The sequence below is a fragment of the Callospermophilus lateralis genome, chromosome 10, assembly GCF_048772815.1.
Source record: "Callospermophilus lateralis isolate mCalLat2 chromosome 10, mCalLat2.hap1, whole genome shotgun sequence".
In the NCBI taxonomy this organism is placed as follows: domain Eukaryota; kingdom Metazoa; phylum Chordata; class Mammalia; order Rodentia; family Sciuridae; genus Callospermophilus; species Callospermophilus lateralis.
In genome coordinates this window covers 12,012,441-12,029,675 of record NC_135314.1, presented here as the reverse complement: position 1 = coordinate 12,029,675, position 17,235 = coordinate 12,012,441, and the positions used below count along the sequence as shown (strand labels likewise).

Genomic DNA, 17,235 nt, shown 5'->3' with positions numbered 1-17,235 from the left:
TAAAGTGTTTGGGACAGAGCTAACTTGTGTCCCTGCCCCACATCAGGGGATCAAAAGTTCTTATTATAAACAAATATTTCATATTTTCCAAACATAAACTCTAAGCCCAGGTACCTTGCTGTTTTACACATATTAGTTTATTTAACTCCTGTGACAGCAATAAAATATAGTTATTGCCATCAATAATTTACTCTAGTAAATACTGAACATTTATCTAACTCCACATCTGGATAGTGATAGGAGCCAAAGTTAAAATTCTGATTTTAAGTCTCTTAACAAAAACAAAACTTACGATCTTTGCATTTTATCACAGATGGATATTTCTTTAAAACTATCATCTATCCCAAGGTAATTTTTGATGCTTTTAACTGAAGCTCCACAAAACACTGAAATTGACAAATTCTCAGTGACTAGCTAAAAATAGACGATTTTATGAAAAAGCACAGAATTCCTTTTTATAAATTTGATGTAACAAACATTAGCCAACCCACTTAAGGTAAAATACACTGGAGGAATTATAAGTCAAATTATAAGAACACCTACTAACAGGGTCTTTACTTAATATTTTTATGGAAGGCCTAGTCATTGGCAGAAAAAGAAAAAGGCATGGATACTGGAGAGAAAAAGTCAAATTTAGTAGCTACTTAGAAAACTCAAGAGAACCAACTAGAAAACTAAAGCATTTAATACTGTGACCATTTATAAGCTAAAATAAAATCAACAGTTTTTCTGTCACATGAAGAAAGTATCATTAAATTAGTTAGGTCAAACTCTAATCCAGATGAAGGGATTTTTTTAGAGGAGATCACCACTAAAATCATATAGAGTAAAGCAGACTACCTTTCCTAAGGAGTAGACCTTAACCAAATAGGTAAAGATCTTGAGAAGAAAAACAGGGGTTTCCCGAAGAAGGAATTCTCAAGACTGCAACACAGAAACCTTGCCTGAGTTGAGTCTGCAGGCTTGCAGAATTCAGGCTTGGGTCTGCAATGATAACTCTAATCTGAATTTCCAGCCTGCTGACTTGCATGACAATTCAAATTTTCTGGCCCTAAGTGCATGAGTCAATTCCTTAAGATAAATCTCTTTCCATCAATTCATATAATCACTGGTTGTCTCTCTGGAGATTAATAATACATATGACCATGAATAGCCAAAGAAAGTTTGAGAAAGTAGGGGGAACACCTGGAAATAAAACTTGGCATATTACATGCTGTGGGTGTACTTCAGTGCTAAAGTGTTTGCTTAGCATGGGCAAGGTCCTAGGGTCAATCCCTAGCTTACATGTTAAGATGTTACAACTGGGGCTGGGGATGTGGCTTAAGCGGTAGCGCGCTCTCCTGGTATGCGTGCGGCCTGGGTTTGATCCTCAGCACCACATACAAACAAAGATGTTGTTGTGTCCGCCGAAAACGAAAAAATAAATATTAAAAAAAAGAAAATTCTCTCTAAAAAAAATGTTACAACTGATTATGAAGCAGAAATAAATATATTAGTGGGATAAGAACACAAAGATGGAAATTTTAGTGCATTAAAAAAGTACTGAGGGAGAACTGGCAATTCAAAAAAATATAAAGATTCAACTAGATTTCAAAAGAAAATAGACACAAAAAAATAAAAGCTACTAGAAGAATAAATTATTTTAAAGTGCAGGTATGGAGTTTTCTGAATCAAAATACAGAATAAAAAACTAATAAAACTACCAATGTAAGAATTTACATTGTGCCTTAAACTGGATATGAAAGAATACAACAAATATGTTCAAACTAGTATGGAATTGCTTCCCTTTATATTTTATAATTTCAATATTTTTTGTTTTCTCTAACAAGCACGTATTCCTTTTTTCTTAAAAAGAATGCATCCAACCTTTTAATTAGTAGTCATTCATAAATTACTAGGATACAACGAAAACCAGCATTCACTACATGGGTTCTTAATTGGAAACACTGGCAATAAAGCTTATAATTATCTTATAATTAGAATGTTGAAAAGAATCAGAAGTTTTAGAGATTATGAAACCAAAGATATCATTTAGTTCCATGATTTTCAAACTTTTGTGTTTTGCAACAAAAACTTTTAAAGTAAAATGAAATTTCACATAGCCATACACCCAATTAAAACAGACAACAGTGGAGCTCTGTGGGTTAAACTTCACAGGAATCTCTGAAATGTCCATGTTCAGCATACCCATGTCCTTAGTCAAAGCTTCTTAGATGTACTTAAGGAACCATAAGGTCCAATACAGCAGCTGAAAGACACTGAACCAACCAAAACCCTCACATTATAGATATGGTAACTAGGGTCTATAAACAACAAACACAGTAACTTGAAGTCTATATATGTAGGAGAATGGCTCAACTGACTGGTCCAGTTAATGGAATCCTATATACTAAACGGCATTTATTTAAAACTGTAAATTTAAACCCACTAGCAGTAACATCAATAATAAAGTGAGACGAGAGTAAGATCAAATGGCAGGTATGTTATTATGAACAGTTAATGAAAAGTATATATCCACAGGAAATTCATTCTGAAAAGATATATAGTAAAATTTTACAGTAGTAGTTTCTAAGGATGCAGTTTAATGAAGAATTTTCTTGGGTTCAGTTTCCTTCATTCCATGAAAACTTTTGCAATGAGCACATCTTATATTTATAACTAGGAAAAATAATCAACATTTTGATGTTGAGTAGGCAGAAAATGTCTCAAATCACAAACAATAAAAGGAACAACCCATAGCAAAGCTACAGAAGGATAACTCCCACAATCCAAGCTGAGTGATACAGACAATGAGGTGAGTGCTGAGAGAGAAGCGTACCTTGTCAAATGCAGTTTTTTGTTCAGGTGGGGGGAAAGCAGCTTTTTGTTCAGGTGGTTGTGTAGGAGCTGTCTTTAACTGAGCCGTGATAGCCTGAACCTGAGCCATCACAGCATTGTCAAGAGCGGGAGACTGTGGTTTTGGAGGTTGTTGAAAAGTCTGAAGGATCTGCTGAAGCTTAAAGAATGGGAAAACTGATAAACCACACAACAAAGTATAATCAGAGTAAAAAAGTTAATTTACTTAAAAAAAAAAAAAAATCCATCTTTTACTAGTGGTTAAGTTTGTGAATGGAAATATTACAGTGTGCACTGCTTAAAGTTAAAAATGTATACTGACAATCTCAATGATACAAAATGAAGGTAAAAGAAAAGAGAAATACACTTAATTGTGAACAAGGTAAAATGAGTTTTTCTAAAATGTGGAAAAATTCTCTCCAATCAATTTTTAAATCAATCAGAAATGCTACTAGAATTGTGAGCAAGAACACTGGCCAATTAGAAGTTCTAAAGTTGTCTTCAAAGATGTATTGTCATTACCTTGTTTTTCAAATTTGTATTTTTCTTATTATCATATGTAATTATCTCCTTAGTGAGGGCCTCTCTAGATGAAAAGCAGATGTATTTCCTCCCTTCAATGTGCTTATGAATGAAGAACGGAAAAACAAGAACTGATGACACGACCTAACCATGCAACAATTCAATCGTTGAATGGGTAGCTTACCTGTTGGCCTTGAGTTGTCTGAAACAGTTGAGCCACAGCAGCAAAAGCATCAGAGCTGGGCAACTGTGGTACTGCAGGTATGGAGTTTGGGGTGGTTTGTGGGGGTTCGGAAGAAACTTTGACTGGAGGTGGAGGTGAGCCTTAAAAAAAAAGGGAAGGGGGAAATTAAAATCTAAGAAAATGCTAACTTACAGTCAGGTGTAGTAATGCATGCCTATAATTCCAGCAACGTAGGAGGCTGAGGCAGGGGATCACCAAGCTTGAGGCTAGCTGCAGCAATTTAATGAGATCCTGACTCAAAAAAAAAAAAAAAAAAGTCGCTGGGTTCAGTGGCGCAGGACTGTAATCCCAGCAGCTTGAGAGGCTGAGGCAGGAGGATCCTCAGTTCAAAGCCAGCCTCAGGAAAAGCGAGGCACTAAGCAACTCAGTGAGACCCTGTATGTAAATTGGAAAAGGTGGGGGTTAGGTAATGGATGTTGGCTCAGTGGTCAAATGCCTGAGTTCAATTCCCGGTACAGTCACCTTACAATTTTCTCTTTTTAAACTCCTTTATGGTTCTTTGCGAAAATAAAACTGAGGTTTATACTGTAACAAGTAACAAAAGGATATTTTCATTAGGAATAGAATTATGAAAAAAGGAAAAAAACTACCTTCTAAGATGTAAACTTAAGTTTCCTTTTAATGGAAAATTTTTACCAATATAGGCAGTTATAACATTATTTAAGTACACAGACACATATGACTCTACCTTCATTGTTGGTAACATTTTCTGCTACAGGGGCAGCATTACTGGTTCCAGCTGCCATGTCCAAAAGAGGCTGGATAATTTCAATTTTGAACACTCCATTTTTCTGCCAAAGGTTCAGCACACGAACTATTTTACTCTGTAATGTATGAGAAAACACGAATGTGATAAATATTTGCATAAATAATTCGTTATATTTCTTTTTTACAAAAAAGGAGAAAGACCACCTATGGCTAACATTTCCATTGCTAAGTCTGTTTCATAAGCAGGAACAACCCCATCAATTATAATTCAATTAAACTACACTAATCAGGCCTTTTCTTTGATGGGGATAATCTAGGAAGACAGAATATCCAGACAGGGATTATAAAAAAAAATATATTATTTGAGGTTTTCACCTTTTTTGGGGTTGTTGTTCCTGTTTAATCTTTTTTTATTTTTGTAGCTGTAAATGGACAGAATGCTTTTATTTTTATGTGATGCTTAGGATTGAACCCAGTGCCTCATTACATGTTAGGCAAGCGCTCTGCCACTGACCTACAGTCCCAACCCTTAACTGTGTTTTATTTATAGTTTCAAAGAAATTCCACCATGGACCGAAAAAAAGAGAAGTAAATAAAAAAGAAATTTCTTTAGAATAACAGTTAATTATTTTAGAAATTGGCCTATAAATGAGAAGTAAATTCTTCTGTGACCAAGTAAACTGAAGGAGATCCAGATGTGTTATTCATACGCACAATTTTTATCTTCCACTCAAGGAATTATTCCTGTTTTTATTATTTAATACATCCCCAACTCCCCAAGAGCACTCCTCTTTTAAGAGGCAGAATCACAGCCTCTGGGACAAGAGTCCCCTGTGTTTCTACTTTACTAGCAAAGTAGTAAATCGATTGTCTTTTTCCTTTCTCTCAAAAAAGAATAAAAACAATATTTTCACACCCAAATTTATATGTGATTTATTATAAATGTCTCAATTCTTCATTACTGAGTATGTTTACCAGTGTAATTTCTTCCACCAATTTATTATCCACTTATTGTATCTGTAAATGTTTTTCAACAATACATTGTAAAACCAACTATATATGTAAAAGGAACCAAATACTATTATCTAATTGCTAATAAATAAACACCAGCTACTCTAGCATTTCTATATGCTGGGAAAGACTATTAACTATTGGCCCTTTCCTTCTAAGCAGTAATCTGAGATAAACACTTCTTTTATTACAGAATTTCTTCATCACAACTATACAAAGCCTATCTTCCCAGCAGTATTTTTTTTAAAAGCAAGATTATGTTTCTAGAGCATATTTTTTTGAAGTTTATTTTATTGGGGTAAGGAACACTTTTAATACAAGATCTATTCTCCTAACAAATTTTTAAGGTACCACGCTATTCAACAAATCTCTAGAATTTACTTGAGCTTAGCTAAAAAAAATTAGACCTGTTAATTAGCAACTCCCTTTTCCCCTCTTTCTCCAGCAATCATTTGTTCTGTAAATTTGGTTCCTTTCATATTTAAACAATACTACATTCCTGAAGAATTTCACAAGAAAACAAATATGAAATGACCACTGCAGAAAACACTGGGGTTTGGCTTCAAACTTACAAAGATCACTACATGGAAATTTTATCTAATAACATAGTAGGCTTTAAATATATAACACACAATTAAATAAACATAAAAATAACAAATCCAACAAAAATCCAAGTTTTTAATTTAAGAATTATTAACTATACCTTATCTTCAGAAGGACAAAGATATAAATATTGGAATGTGGCAGTTATGTTTTTAGAGAATCTTGGCCCAAAAACATCTTTATCAGTTCCAAACTGATGACGAGACTGTCGCACAATTGAGTCAATTACATATAATCCTGGAACCTTGTACTCTGGTTTACACTGCAAGGGTAAGAATGTAAAGTCAGTACAAGAAAATCAAACTCACAATCACTCATTACTTTCATATTATGCAACCTTACATATTCATCCAATCATTATTTAGAAACTACTCAAATGTTTCAGCCATCTTATTAGCTAACTTGTTAAATTTCCCACCAGTCCCTAGAGAATACCATTCTTATATACTTCAGACCCAAGATTTTAGATGTGTCTGATTCCTCTCCCTCCTCCAATTTCTCAGAATTGATATTACTTTATTAAACCCTAAACCACTTTCATATAAATTCACCTAAGAACATCTCTATTCCAAACCAACCTTTTAAAATTATCAAAAAAAAAAAAACTTTATAACTTTAAGAATAATACAATTTTAATTCTACTTAAGTACAAAGTTAGAGGAATAAAAGTTTAAAGGTAATTTTTGATATCCAAAATTAACACATCCCTCCCCCCAAAATAGAGAAATAGGCACCATACACATTTCTAGTAGTAGTGGCGTAAGGTACCCCTATGGAAGACAATTAGTAATAAAAGCAAAGCCTATCATTCAACAATTACTCATCTAGGAATTTATACTATGGAAAAGAGATATGTACATATTTTTCCCACAAGGCTAGTTATTAAAGCATTTTCTATAAAAAGTCAGAAATATCTAAATATCCAGATATAGGGAACTGGATGAGTAAATCATGATAACAATTATGCAAAGAAGTATTTTGCAGATGTTTAGGAAAACTCAGTGGAAAAGTATGTTAACAACCAACATCTGTCTCCATTTTTCTCTTATAAATGTTCATGTACATAAACAAAATGTAAATATATTCAAATGCAAACATTCCAGTAATCAGGACCCAGTGGCTATCTGCTGCTATAAAAAGCTCCCACTGATAAAAACATTTATTAGTATGTACTACATTGCACAGCTCCAGGTCAAGAGGATAGGATAAAGTTGTCCAAGACTATTCTAGGTCTTCCAGAGACACGTGTGCTAATTTAACCTTACAAGTTAGAAGACAACACATAAATGCAGAACAAATTAAAAAAGGCTTAATCATGATGAAAATAGGGAAAACATCATTTCATCTGAAATACTTGAAGGTGAGATAATGTCAACAGAGTAGATGAACAAAGGGTTAAAGCAGGCCCATCAGGCATATAAGGCTCCATGGCCCAAAGACAGAAAATTTTGCTGTGAGACACGTCAAAAAACTTGAGTGCCCAGTTCACAGTAAATGCTTACTGAGATGCTGCTATAAACATTTTTTAAACTTCTAGTGAATAAAAAGAACATCTAAAGGCTACTTTCAAATACAGTGGCTTTAGAAGAAAACATTCAAATCACAATTTACAATGTAAATTACAAATATGCATCATAAATAAAATGAGTTATAATGAAATAGTTACCTTTTTGATGAACTTTTCTACTATTTGAACTACATGCTTATAAAGCTGAAAAGAATAAAAAAAATTATTGGCAAGTTTAATACTTTCTACATTTCCTATAGTTTTCAAAAATACTTAATATTTATAGAAAAAAAACCTTGAAATGTATACAATTAAAAAAATTATCAAGATAATACCAAAGAAAACATGAGAAATAATCTGAAAGCAACAAATGGGGAAAAAATCATAAATAACAAATTAGAAAGGAATTAGCTAAATCAAAAACTAAAAAATTAACCCTAAACAGAAGGTCCTTCCATTGGATTTTTTCGAGGGGAGGGGGCAGGGATTGAATCCAGAAGTAATTAACTACTGAGCTCATCTTCACCCCTTTTTATTTTGAGACAGGGTTTTGCTAAGTTGCTCAGGGCTTCACTAACTGGTGAGGCTGGCTTTGAACTTGTGATCCTCCTGTCTCAGCCTCCCAAACCGCTGGGATTACAGGCAAGTATCACTACGCCCAGCCTTCTATTGGATTTTTAATCAATAAACTTTCATAAAGCAGGATATTAGGCAATCTTATAAAAGGAACAACAACAACAATGGAATTAGAACTAAGCAATGCAATTTCTATAAAATGAGTCATTTAAGTGTGATCTTGGGTAAGCCATTTAAATTCATGGAGCCTGATTTTTTTTTTTCTCTTTCTTATAAGAAAGAAGCTAATAGCTGGTTTATAACAAGGATTAAAATGAAATAAAGAAAAAAAAAACCTGAAATAACATACAATTCAAAGGCACACAGTATTATCATGAACCTTCAGCAAAAGCATATTAGTGTCCTTTGATGAAGATAACATTTTCAAAATTTCAAAAACACTTTTATATTAAATATATTTATTTTATTCTTACCTTAATAGCTTTTATAGCAGCTTTAGTAATGAGAATCATCTTGGCTCTAGAGATGGGAGGTTTCATATCCATAAGTGAAAAGAGCTATAAAAAAAATTAAATTCAGAGGTCAATTCCCTTGTTCTACAAAAATATTTACAATCCAAAGAGAATACAAAACTGTTGGGACTAAACAATTTGGCTAGTAAGTAAAAATCATGAAGTTTCCTACCTTAAAAAATAACAACACTTAGAAAATACAACAGAAAAATATCATATTAAAAATAACAAAGAAAAAAACTTCATGGATTTTGAGGTAAAAATATTAAGAAATTTGCAAAACTTGTAATAGAAAAAATTATAGGACTTTATCAAAGAATGAAAAAAATGATTTGAATAGAAACAAACACCATGTTCCTGGACTAAATGTGGCAATGGTGGGACTGTTAATATTTAATGCAATATAAATTCAAATCTCTTTTGAGATTTTAGAGAACTTCAAATAATTCTAAGGTTCATATGGAGAAAACAGGCAAGAAACTTTAAATGCCATTATAAAGTTCCATTAATCTGTGATGTAATATAGTAATTCAAAATTTCTTCATTTTGTCAATAAGACCAACAGCCCATTATTAAAAGGTCAACACCTAAATTTAGCAAATCTTACAACAATAATCAAGTGCTCCCATGAGATCTAACCACACATTAATACTTCTTCCCTCAAAGATTTAAATGTAACCAAGAAGATTTAAATCTAACCAAGAAAGTTATATGCAATTATGGACCCAGTGGATATTAACTAGCCGCTGCAAAGAAGCAAGCCTAAAGAGATTCTGTCGTAGAGTGCTTGCCTAGTGTGCTTGAAGCCCTGGATTCAATTCCCAGTACTGCCCATCTCCCTTGTCGAGTCTTTTTCCCCCAAGGTAAATAGCCCTACCTGGTAGCATATCCTAAAAATTCATAATTTTCAGTTTTCCAAAACTAGACACAATGGTGCTACAGATATCAGTGACAATAATTTCAGAAAAGACATGAAATGCTGGATATAAGACCAGATACTCTAAATAGAAAAGGGTAGAATTTTTCTATAAATATTAAACAAATGGGAGAAATGCTTAACATCCCTATTTACATAGGGATTTTGTGAAAAGAGATTGTCTAGGCTGTGGTTTTTAATTTCATTATTTTATTTACCAACATTATTAAAAATTTCTCTTGGAGAATAAACACTAAGTGAAAAACAATTAGAAATAAAATAGTCATCACTGAAGCTATATAAACCAAAGAGGAACTAAGAAACAAAAATTTAAATATTTCAGCACTTCTTTATCATTTTAGCAGTAAGAAACTGCCTGTATTTAAAAAAAATCAAATATGCATACAAATTAATACAGCTTCTGAGGAAAAACTCATTGGTATTTAAATTACCATATTTATTTAAAAATTAACATACAGTCTCTATCATATAGCAATATAATCATCAGACAAAAAATAAGAGAACTGTTAAGGTATTATCATCTATGAGACAGTCCAAGTGTGTCCAAAAATAAAGGAGGATGGGAAAAGAAGAACCAATATTTGCATACCTACCATGTATCATGTATAGCTGTTTTGAGAAGATGCTTAAAAAGGTTACATAGTCTGTTTTACACAACATACAGGAAATGGATCTAAAATTTGTTGATTCTAAAGCTCACACTCCTAAGCACACTCATATTCTCACCCTTATACAATGTGGCTTACTGATTATATTTGTACAGAGACTATGATAAGGAATTTGGTGTGGGAGCTGTCAGGCAGGTATCTGAATATCCTGCTTAAATATTACATTGATACAGGGAGAACAATGAATCTTATTTAATTTGGGATGTCTACTGAAAATCCTGGCAAACACAGGAGGATGGATCTCCAACACTAAGACAAGGCCAGGCTAGAAAAGAAAGGTTACCGAACTGAAGTCATAAGGATAGGTTAGAAGAAGCCTGTTTGCTAATGCTGGATATAAGACAAAAAAAAAAAAAAAAAAATTCAAGGCAGCTGGCACTGTCAGATGCAAACCAAACTTTGTTTTTTCCCTTTTCAATTAATTGGCTGAAAAGTGATCTCAGTTTTGAAAGTGATTCCAAATTCTAATCAGTTACGTAGTTTATGGTGAGAAAGCAGAAATGTATTTCTAGCTATCTTTTCATTTATTCAACAAGCACCTAAGTGCTAAATAGGGGCAAGTCTGGAGTTAAGCACATAAAGATGAGAAAAAAGCATTATTGGTGACCAACCTTATGTCACTTATCAATTAGGCGTTATAAGGTTTCCATCACATTTAAGTTTCTTTTAAAATGCCCTTTATGTTCCCTTTTATCAATCTTTTTCTTAAATTATTAAACCTGTGAATTTGTATTTGATATATTTTGTGAAGAAAAACACTACAAGTAGAGAGAAGTTTCAAAAATAGGGGTTTAAAAATTTATTATTTAAAACTCAAGAAGCCAGGCTCAGAAATGAGAAAACCATACTGCATTCAAAATCACATGTAAAAAAGCTTATAAATCTTTGTTTCATAACCCAACAATTTTACTTCTAGGCATTTATCCTTAAAAGAATTCCTTCAAAAACGTTCAAAGAGCTAAGCACAGTGGTACATGCCTATAATATCAGCAGCTCAGGAGGCCGAGGCAGGAAAATTGCAAGTTCAAAGCCAGCCTCAGCAACTTAGTGAGACCCTATCTTGAAGTAAAAAATAAAAAGGTAGGAGGGGCAGCAAGAGAAGGGAAAAACAGTGGAGGAGAAAGGGAGGAACAAGGGAGAAGAGTTGGAGAGCAAGGAGGATAAAGAGGATGGGGGGGGGAGGGGAGGCGAGCAGGTGGCAAGGGGAACCAACAGGTACACTAGGAAGCCCTACCCCCAAGTGGCTCTATGATGCCTGCCAATTCTTTGCACATATTTTACTTAAATAACAGCATTCTGGCCTGTCATTGGTTTCTTTTCATTAGTTTTTGTCAGCTAATAACTTGACTAGACTTTCCCAACTTTTGTTGAAAGCAAAACCTTAGAAACCACTGGAATTTCCAGATGTTCTAACCAGGCACTTGGGATCATTCCTTTTCCCCTTTTCTAGGAAATTTCCCGAGAAACCACTACCCAGGTACATTTGTGATGTCTGTTACTCTTTATTTGAAGGCATATTTGCCAATATAATTTTTTAAAATTAAAACTTGTCGGGGCTGGGGATGTGGATCAAGCGGTAGCACGCTCGCCTGGCACGCGTGCGGCCCGGGTTCGATCCTCAGCACCACATACAAACAAAGATGTTGTGTCCGCCAAAAACTGGAAAATAAATATTAAAAATTCTCTCTCTCTCTCTCTTTAAAAAAAAAAAAAAATTAAAACTTGTCTAAATAAATAAATGGATGGATGGATGGGGATGTGGCTCAGTGGTTAAATGCCCCTGGATTCAATCCCTGGAATAAACAAACAAAACAAAAAAATAATGATATTTTACTGACTTCTTCAAAGCACAAATTCACCAAATTATCTCTACATTTTATAAGACAAAAAGGTTCCCTGCTATCTAAACCAGCGTATTCATTTTATATAGACACTGAGAAATTAAGCGATATGCTTTGAAATAAATTCATATACTTTCCTAGTAATCATGTATACTGGCATTGATCATTTGGACAGAAATACAGTCTATTATGGTGAGGTAGATGCTTTAATTCCATTTTACAGATGGGCACGCTGAAGTTGAAGAATATGCCCAAAGTCATAAGGCTAATTAAGTGTCCGAACTTAATCTATAATGTGTTGTTTCCCCCAAATCAAGTTATTTCCAGGAAATACCTATCAGTGAGTTATTTAAAATACATTAGCACAGAAGAATAGTGCAGACACTGAAGATAATAAAGACTAAATAGATATGTTGAATAAAAAATAAAAACAACAACAACAAAATAGAATATAGATCTAAATAGAAGGTACTATATGGCATAGAGGCAAAGTGATGTTGTCTACTCAGGCAACAAGTTAGAGGCAATGTAAGTTACAATATTTAATGTGAACTTTATGTGATGTTTAAAAACCCTATAATGAATGAGCTAACTTATCAGGAAAACAACTGTCAACGTTGTTTAGATGATCAGAAGAGTGGGCTAAATAAAAAAGTAATCAAATTTCAATTTTATAAGACTTATTAAGCCATGGTTTTTTACATTTTGGATCTCATTTTTATCTTGGGGCATCAGAAAGCACATAAACAGCCAGCATTCTGTACAGTGAAATTCTACTTTCTGAATATAGACTCATCCAAATATTTCTAAAGACAGGGCCCTCTATGGCAAATGGTTCTGAGTCCTTAAAATAAATGCTGTTTGCCATCTTTATGAATTATTAGTAGATTACCATACGAAAGCATCTAAAACAGTGCTTAATAAATATTGGCTCACTTCTTTCTTTTCCTGGTTTTTACTTCCACTCTCCTTCACATTATACCAACCTCCCACTTTTGTTTCTTTACAAATCAATTATATTGTCATTGTTACATTTTTTGTAACAATGTGTTATTAATGCAGTTTATTGTTCTCATTCTAAAGCAAAATGAACTTGTTATTTGTAAATGATTTATTATGGAGTCCTTCCTTATCTTAATCTAGTACAAATCTGCAATGCAGTAATCTTCAATAAAAAAAATTCTTATAGTCACCAATATTGGCTGAGGAATCTTCCAAGTATAAAATCCAATTTAGTGCTGGGGTTAGGATTTTGATTAGCTACTGAATTTTTATAATAAATTTGTTAGTGTCATAGTCAGAACATAGGCCTAATAATCAACTGCCTGGGAAATCTTAGTTTTACCACTTAGCGACTATAGGAATTTATTTCTTCGTAAGTAAAAAGGGAATAATAAGAGTCTCAAGTTACTTAAAGAACTCCAAAAATTAAATATAAAAAAATACATATTAAAGCACTTAGTGTAGCATCTAGCAGAGAATTAAGTGTGCAACGCAAAACACATAATTCTCTTGAAAAAAACAGAGAATCCTGGAGATAATTCAGAGCAGTGCTTTTCAAACTACAGGTTGACATCCAATGTGAAAACAGCTTCATGGGTAGGGACATACCTTTTTTCAGTGGAATAAAGTAAAAAATAAAATAGCACTGCACATAAGGGTTAAGTGCAGATCTCTGCAATATGGATACTCAAGTCCCTTACACAAAATAGCAGAGTATTTGTATACAACTTCTTAGATACTTTCAATCTTTAGGTTGCTTATAATATCTAATACAATGTAAATGTTACATAAAGATATATGATACTGTATTGTTTAGGGAATAATGAGAAGAAAAAGAAGTCTACATGTTTGGATGCAGCCATTTCAGGCATAAAACTACAGAGCACACAAATGAGACACAGGGGAACAATCTTGGAACCAGAGAATCTGAAATAAGGAGAGTCCACAGCAGGGTATGCCTGTTCAACACTTCATTCATGTGAATTTAGAGTAGTGCTTCTGCATGCCAAATTCAATCTTATACTTTCTAGAACTGCACCCCCCGCCCCGCAATATTTTCAATTCAAGATTAGTAGAACCTGTGTATGTGAACAGTCAACCACATTGTTTTGTGAAATCTCTCAGTTTCAAATCAGCCAAAGAATCATAAAGTCTTGCCCATACAGAGTAACAGCAGCACTCCCCAAAGATACAAGACCCCCTCTTTTAACGTATTTGCTAGCAGCAAATCTGAGTTTGGTTCTTTGTTTTGTTGTTTGTTTTAGTTGTGGTTACATATGCACAAGAACCTGAGTCTGAATTTAAGATGTAAATTCTTACTTGGTTGGATTGTGGTTAAAAAAAATAGGAAAGCCGGGCTGGAGATATACCTCAGTTGGAACAGCGCTTGCCTTGCATGCCCAAGGCTCTGAGTTCAATCCCCAGCACCATCACGAAGAAGAAGAACAAGAAGAAGAAGAAGAACAAGAAGAAGAAGAACAAGAAGAAGAACAAGAAGAAGAAGAACAAGAAGAAGAAGAAGAAGAACAAGAAGAGGAGGAGGAGGAGGAAGAAGAAGAAGAGGAAGAAGAGGAGGAGGAGGAGGAGGAGGAAGAGGAGGAAGAGGAGGAAGAGGAAGAAGAAGAAGAAGAAGAAAGCAAGCGAATGATGACCCACAGGAAAAAATTTTTGTTTTACAAATGAGGAAAATAAGGCCCAAAGTACATTTCTTATGGACAAAGTTGTTTTTTTTTTTTTTTTAAATAAATGCATCATCAAGTCAGAAAAAAAGGTCATGTTTTTCAAATAAGTTTTGGCTTTATACATCAAGTATAAAAACCATATTATTCAATTAATTTTTGGCTTTATAATCAAGTATAAAAACCACAGTATTCCAATACAATCTATTAGTGAAAAAATACCAGACACTGTGGTATTGTGAAGAGGTTTCACAAAGACCTGCTTCTGAGTATGGGCCAGCCATATAGATGATTCTGAGCAAATAACTTAACCTCTCTGAGTCAGCTGTCACGTGTAAAAAGAGTATATTAACATCTACTTGATAGGCATCAAGGTATCAATTTCAGGTAAGAATTAAATGAGGTTTCCCACTTGGAATGATGACTAGAATCACAAGTGTTGGATAAACATTATTATGATATAGCACTCCCCTCACCATTATAGCCTGAATTTGTAATTCATCTGTCAATGGGGGGGGATCAAATCAGTCAAAGAATCATGAAGTCTTGTCTACACAGAGTAACAGCAGCAGCTGCCACTCCCAAAAGGTACAAGACCCCCTTTTAAGGTGTAAATACACTACAAAAAAAGCTTATTTGCTAGCAGCAAATCTGAGTTTGGTTCTTTGTTTTGTTGCTAGCTCAATGACTACAAGAACATTTAAACATGACGATTGTCCTGCTTAAGACATATAGAAACTTGAGATACAAAATATTTTAAACATGGTGAAGAAATACTCATCCCAATCTCTTATTCCAATAGTTCCAAGAGAAGATAAGGAACAAGGATATTTACTCTGTGACACTTGCAGAACTAAGTGTTTAGGGATTAATCAAAGGAACATGGTACTCTATTTACCAATAACATAAACACTGACAAGTGTTACTTAGTTCTGTGTTGCTGTACAGAAGACTACGTAAGTTTTATAGAAATTTGTTTCTTACAACTCTGGAGCTGGTAAGTACAATGTCAAAATACCAATATCTGGTGAAGGCCTTTGTGCTGTCACCCCATGCATGGCAAATGGCAGAAAGAAAGAAAGAAAGAAAGAAAGGTCAAGAACTAGAGAAAAAGAGGGGGTGGGGGTCAAACTTTCTTTTCTATTAGCCAACTTTCTCAAGAATGACAGTAATCCATTCATGAAGGCAGACCTAATCACCTCTTATTAGATCCTACCTCTGAACCTTTATGCACTGGGGATTAAGTTTCTGATACTTGAACTTCGGGGAAACACATTCATACCATACAAAATTTAACCTTTCTAAGCTTCAGGCATTTCTTAAATTTTGAAAAAAACAGTGACTAGTACTCACCCCATCTCATAAAGTTGTCAGATAATGTATACAAATCTCTTGGCCCAGTACTTGACACGGCACAATACTTGATATGTAAGTGCTCAATAAATAATTGAGCAATATACTGTCCTAGGAATCTTAAACCATACCCAAGGGCCAAGGTCTTTTTGTTTTCTTACCAATATCTTTTTTTGTGTTGCATCTACTATTTAAATGATGCTTAGAAAAACTTTCTTGATGATGAAAATACAATTGTATCAAAGATTTGTAAAAGTTCTATGGAATCTTTGTATCTAATCTATAGTTATACCAAATTCAAACCTGCTTTTAAATTACATCTGACAGATTCCATCTAGTAAAACAATCTTAATTCCCTAACCAATCCAATAGTTAACAGCAATATTCTTTGTACTGACCTCAAATCCCCCTTCTGGTATTATCCCTTTCCCGTTCTAGTTCTGTCCCTGTAGCACATAATAGGGATCCTTCTCATGTGATAAAATATTTGGAGATAACTATTATGTTTCTTTCTCTTCTTTAACTGTAATGCCAAATGATAGCGTTTCTAGATTTGACTGTCCAAGTTAATTCCTTTTAATAGTATATTCCAAATGCACAGGATTCAGATGTATTCCTTTGTTAATGGGATCAAATAGTGAATTGGATTTTGTATTAATTTCATAGTACTACAGTTAAAAAAAAAAATCACCACACATTTAGTGGCCTAAAACATCACAGATTTATTATCCTTCACTTTGATACCAGTCTCTCACCAGTCTAAAATCAGGGGTCAGGCAGAACTATTCTGGAGGCTCTAGGGGAAAATGTATTTCTTGCTCTTTCCAGTTTTCCACCCAGTCACAGTCAGGGTGCCTGCGTTCCTTTAGCTTATGGCCTCTACTCTACCTTTAAAGCCAGCAGCATAGCATCTTCTTGCATTTCCTTTATTTCTTTCTCTGTTCCTGCTCGTTTTATGTAAGGACCCTGGGACCTCTCAGATAATCCAGTACAATCAATCCATATTGAGATCCTTAACTTAATCACATCTTCCCTAACCCTAACCCTAACCCTAAAACCCTAACCCTAACCCATCCCTGTTCATTACCTTTTTAAAGTAGTGTTCCATTCATTGTTAACTGTAATCAACTGAATCCCTCAAACTGTTTTCAATATGATCTCTATCAAAACTAGATTTTCATGCTGTCTGTTTTGGTATTTGACAGTCCTTTCAACCTATCTAGTTAGCATGAAAATC

General features: G+C 33.9%; 1 protein-coding gene across 4 annotated transcripts in view; it reads right to left on the bottom strand.

Annotated features, from left to right (window-relative positions):
* Scaf4 (SR-related CTD associated factor 4) overlaps window positions 1-17,235 on the bottom strand; it is a 58,146-nt gene that overhangs the window by 27,140 nt on the left and 13,771 nt on the right. For all 4 annotated transcript variants that reach the window (XM_076868140.1, XM_076868142.1, XM_076868141.1 and 1 more), the window contains exons 2-7: window positions 8,480-8,563; window positions 7,590-7,634; window positions 6,024-6,185; window positions 4,290-4,425; window positions 3,542-3,681; window positions 2,819-2,995 (exon numbers count right to left, since the gene is read on the bottom strand). In XM_076868140.1, the coding sequence (XP_076724255.1) occupies window positions 2,819-2,995; window positions 3,542-3,681; window positions 4,290-4,425; window positions 6,024-6,185; window positions 7,590-7,634; window positions 8,480-8,563 (744 nt within the window). The remainder of the gene's footprint in view (window positions 1-2,818; window positions 2,996-3,541; window positions 3,682-4,289; window positions 4,426-6,023; window positions 6,186-7,589; window positions 7,635-8,479; window positions 8,564-17,235) is intronic.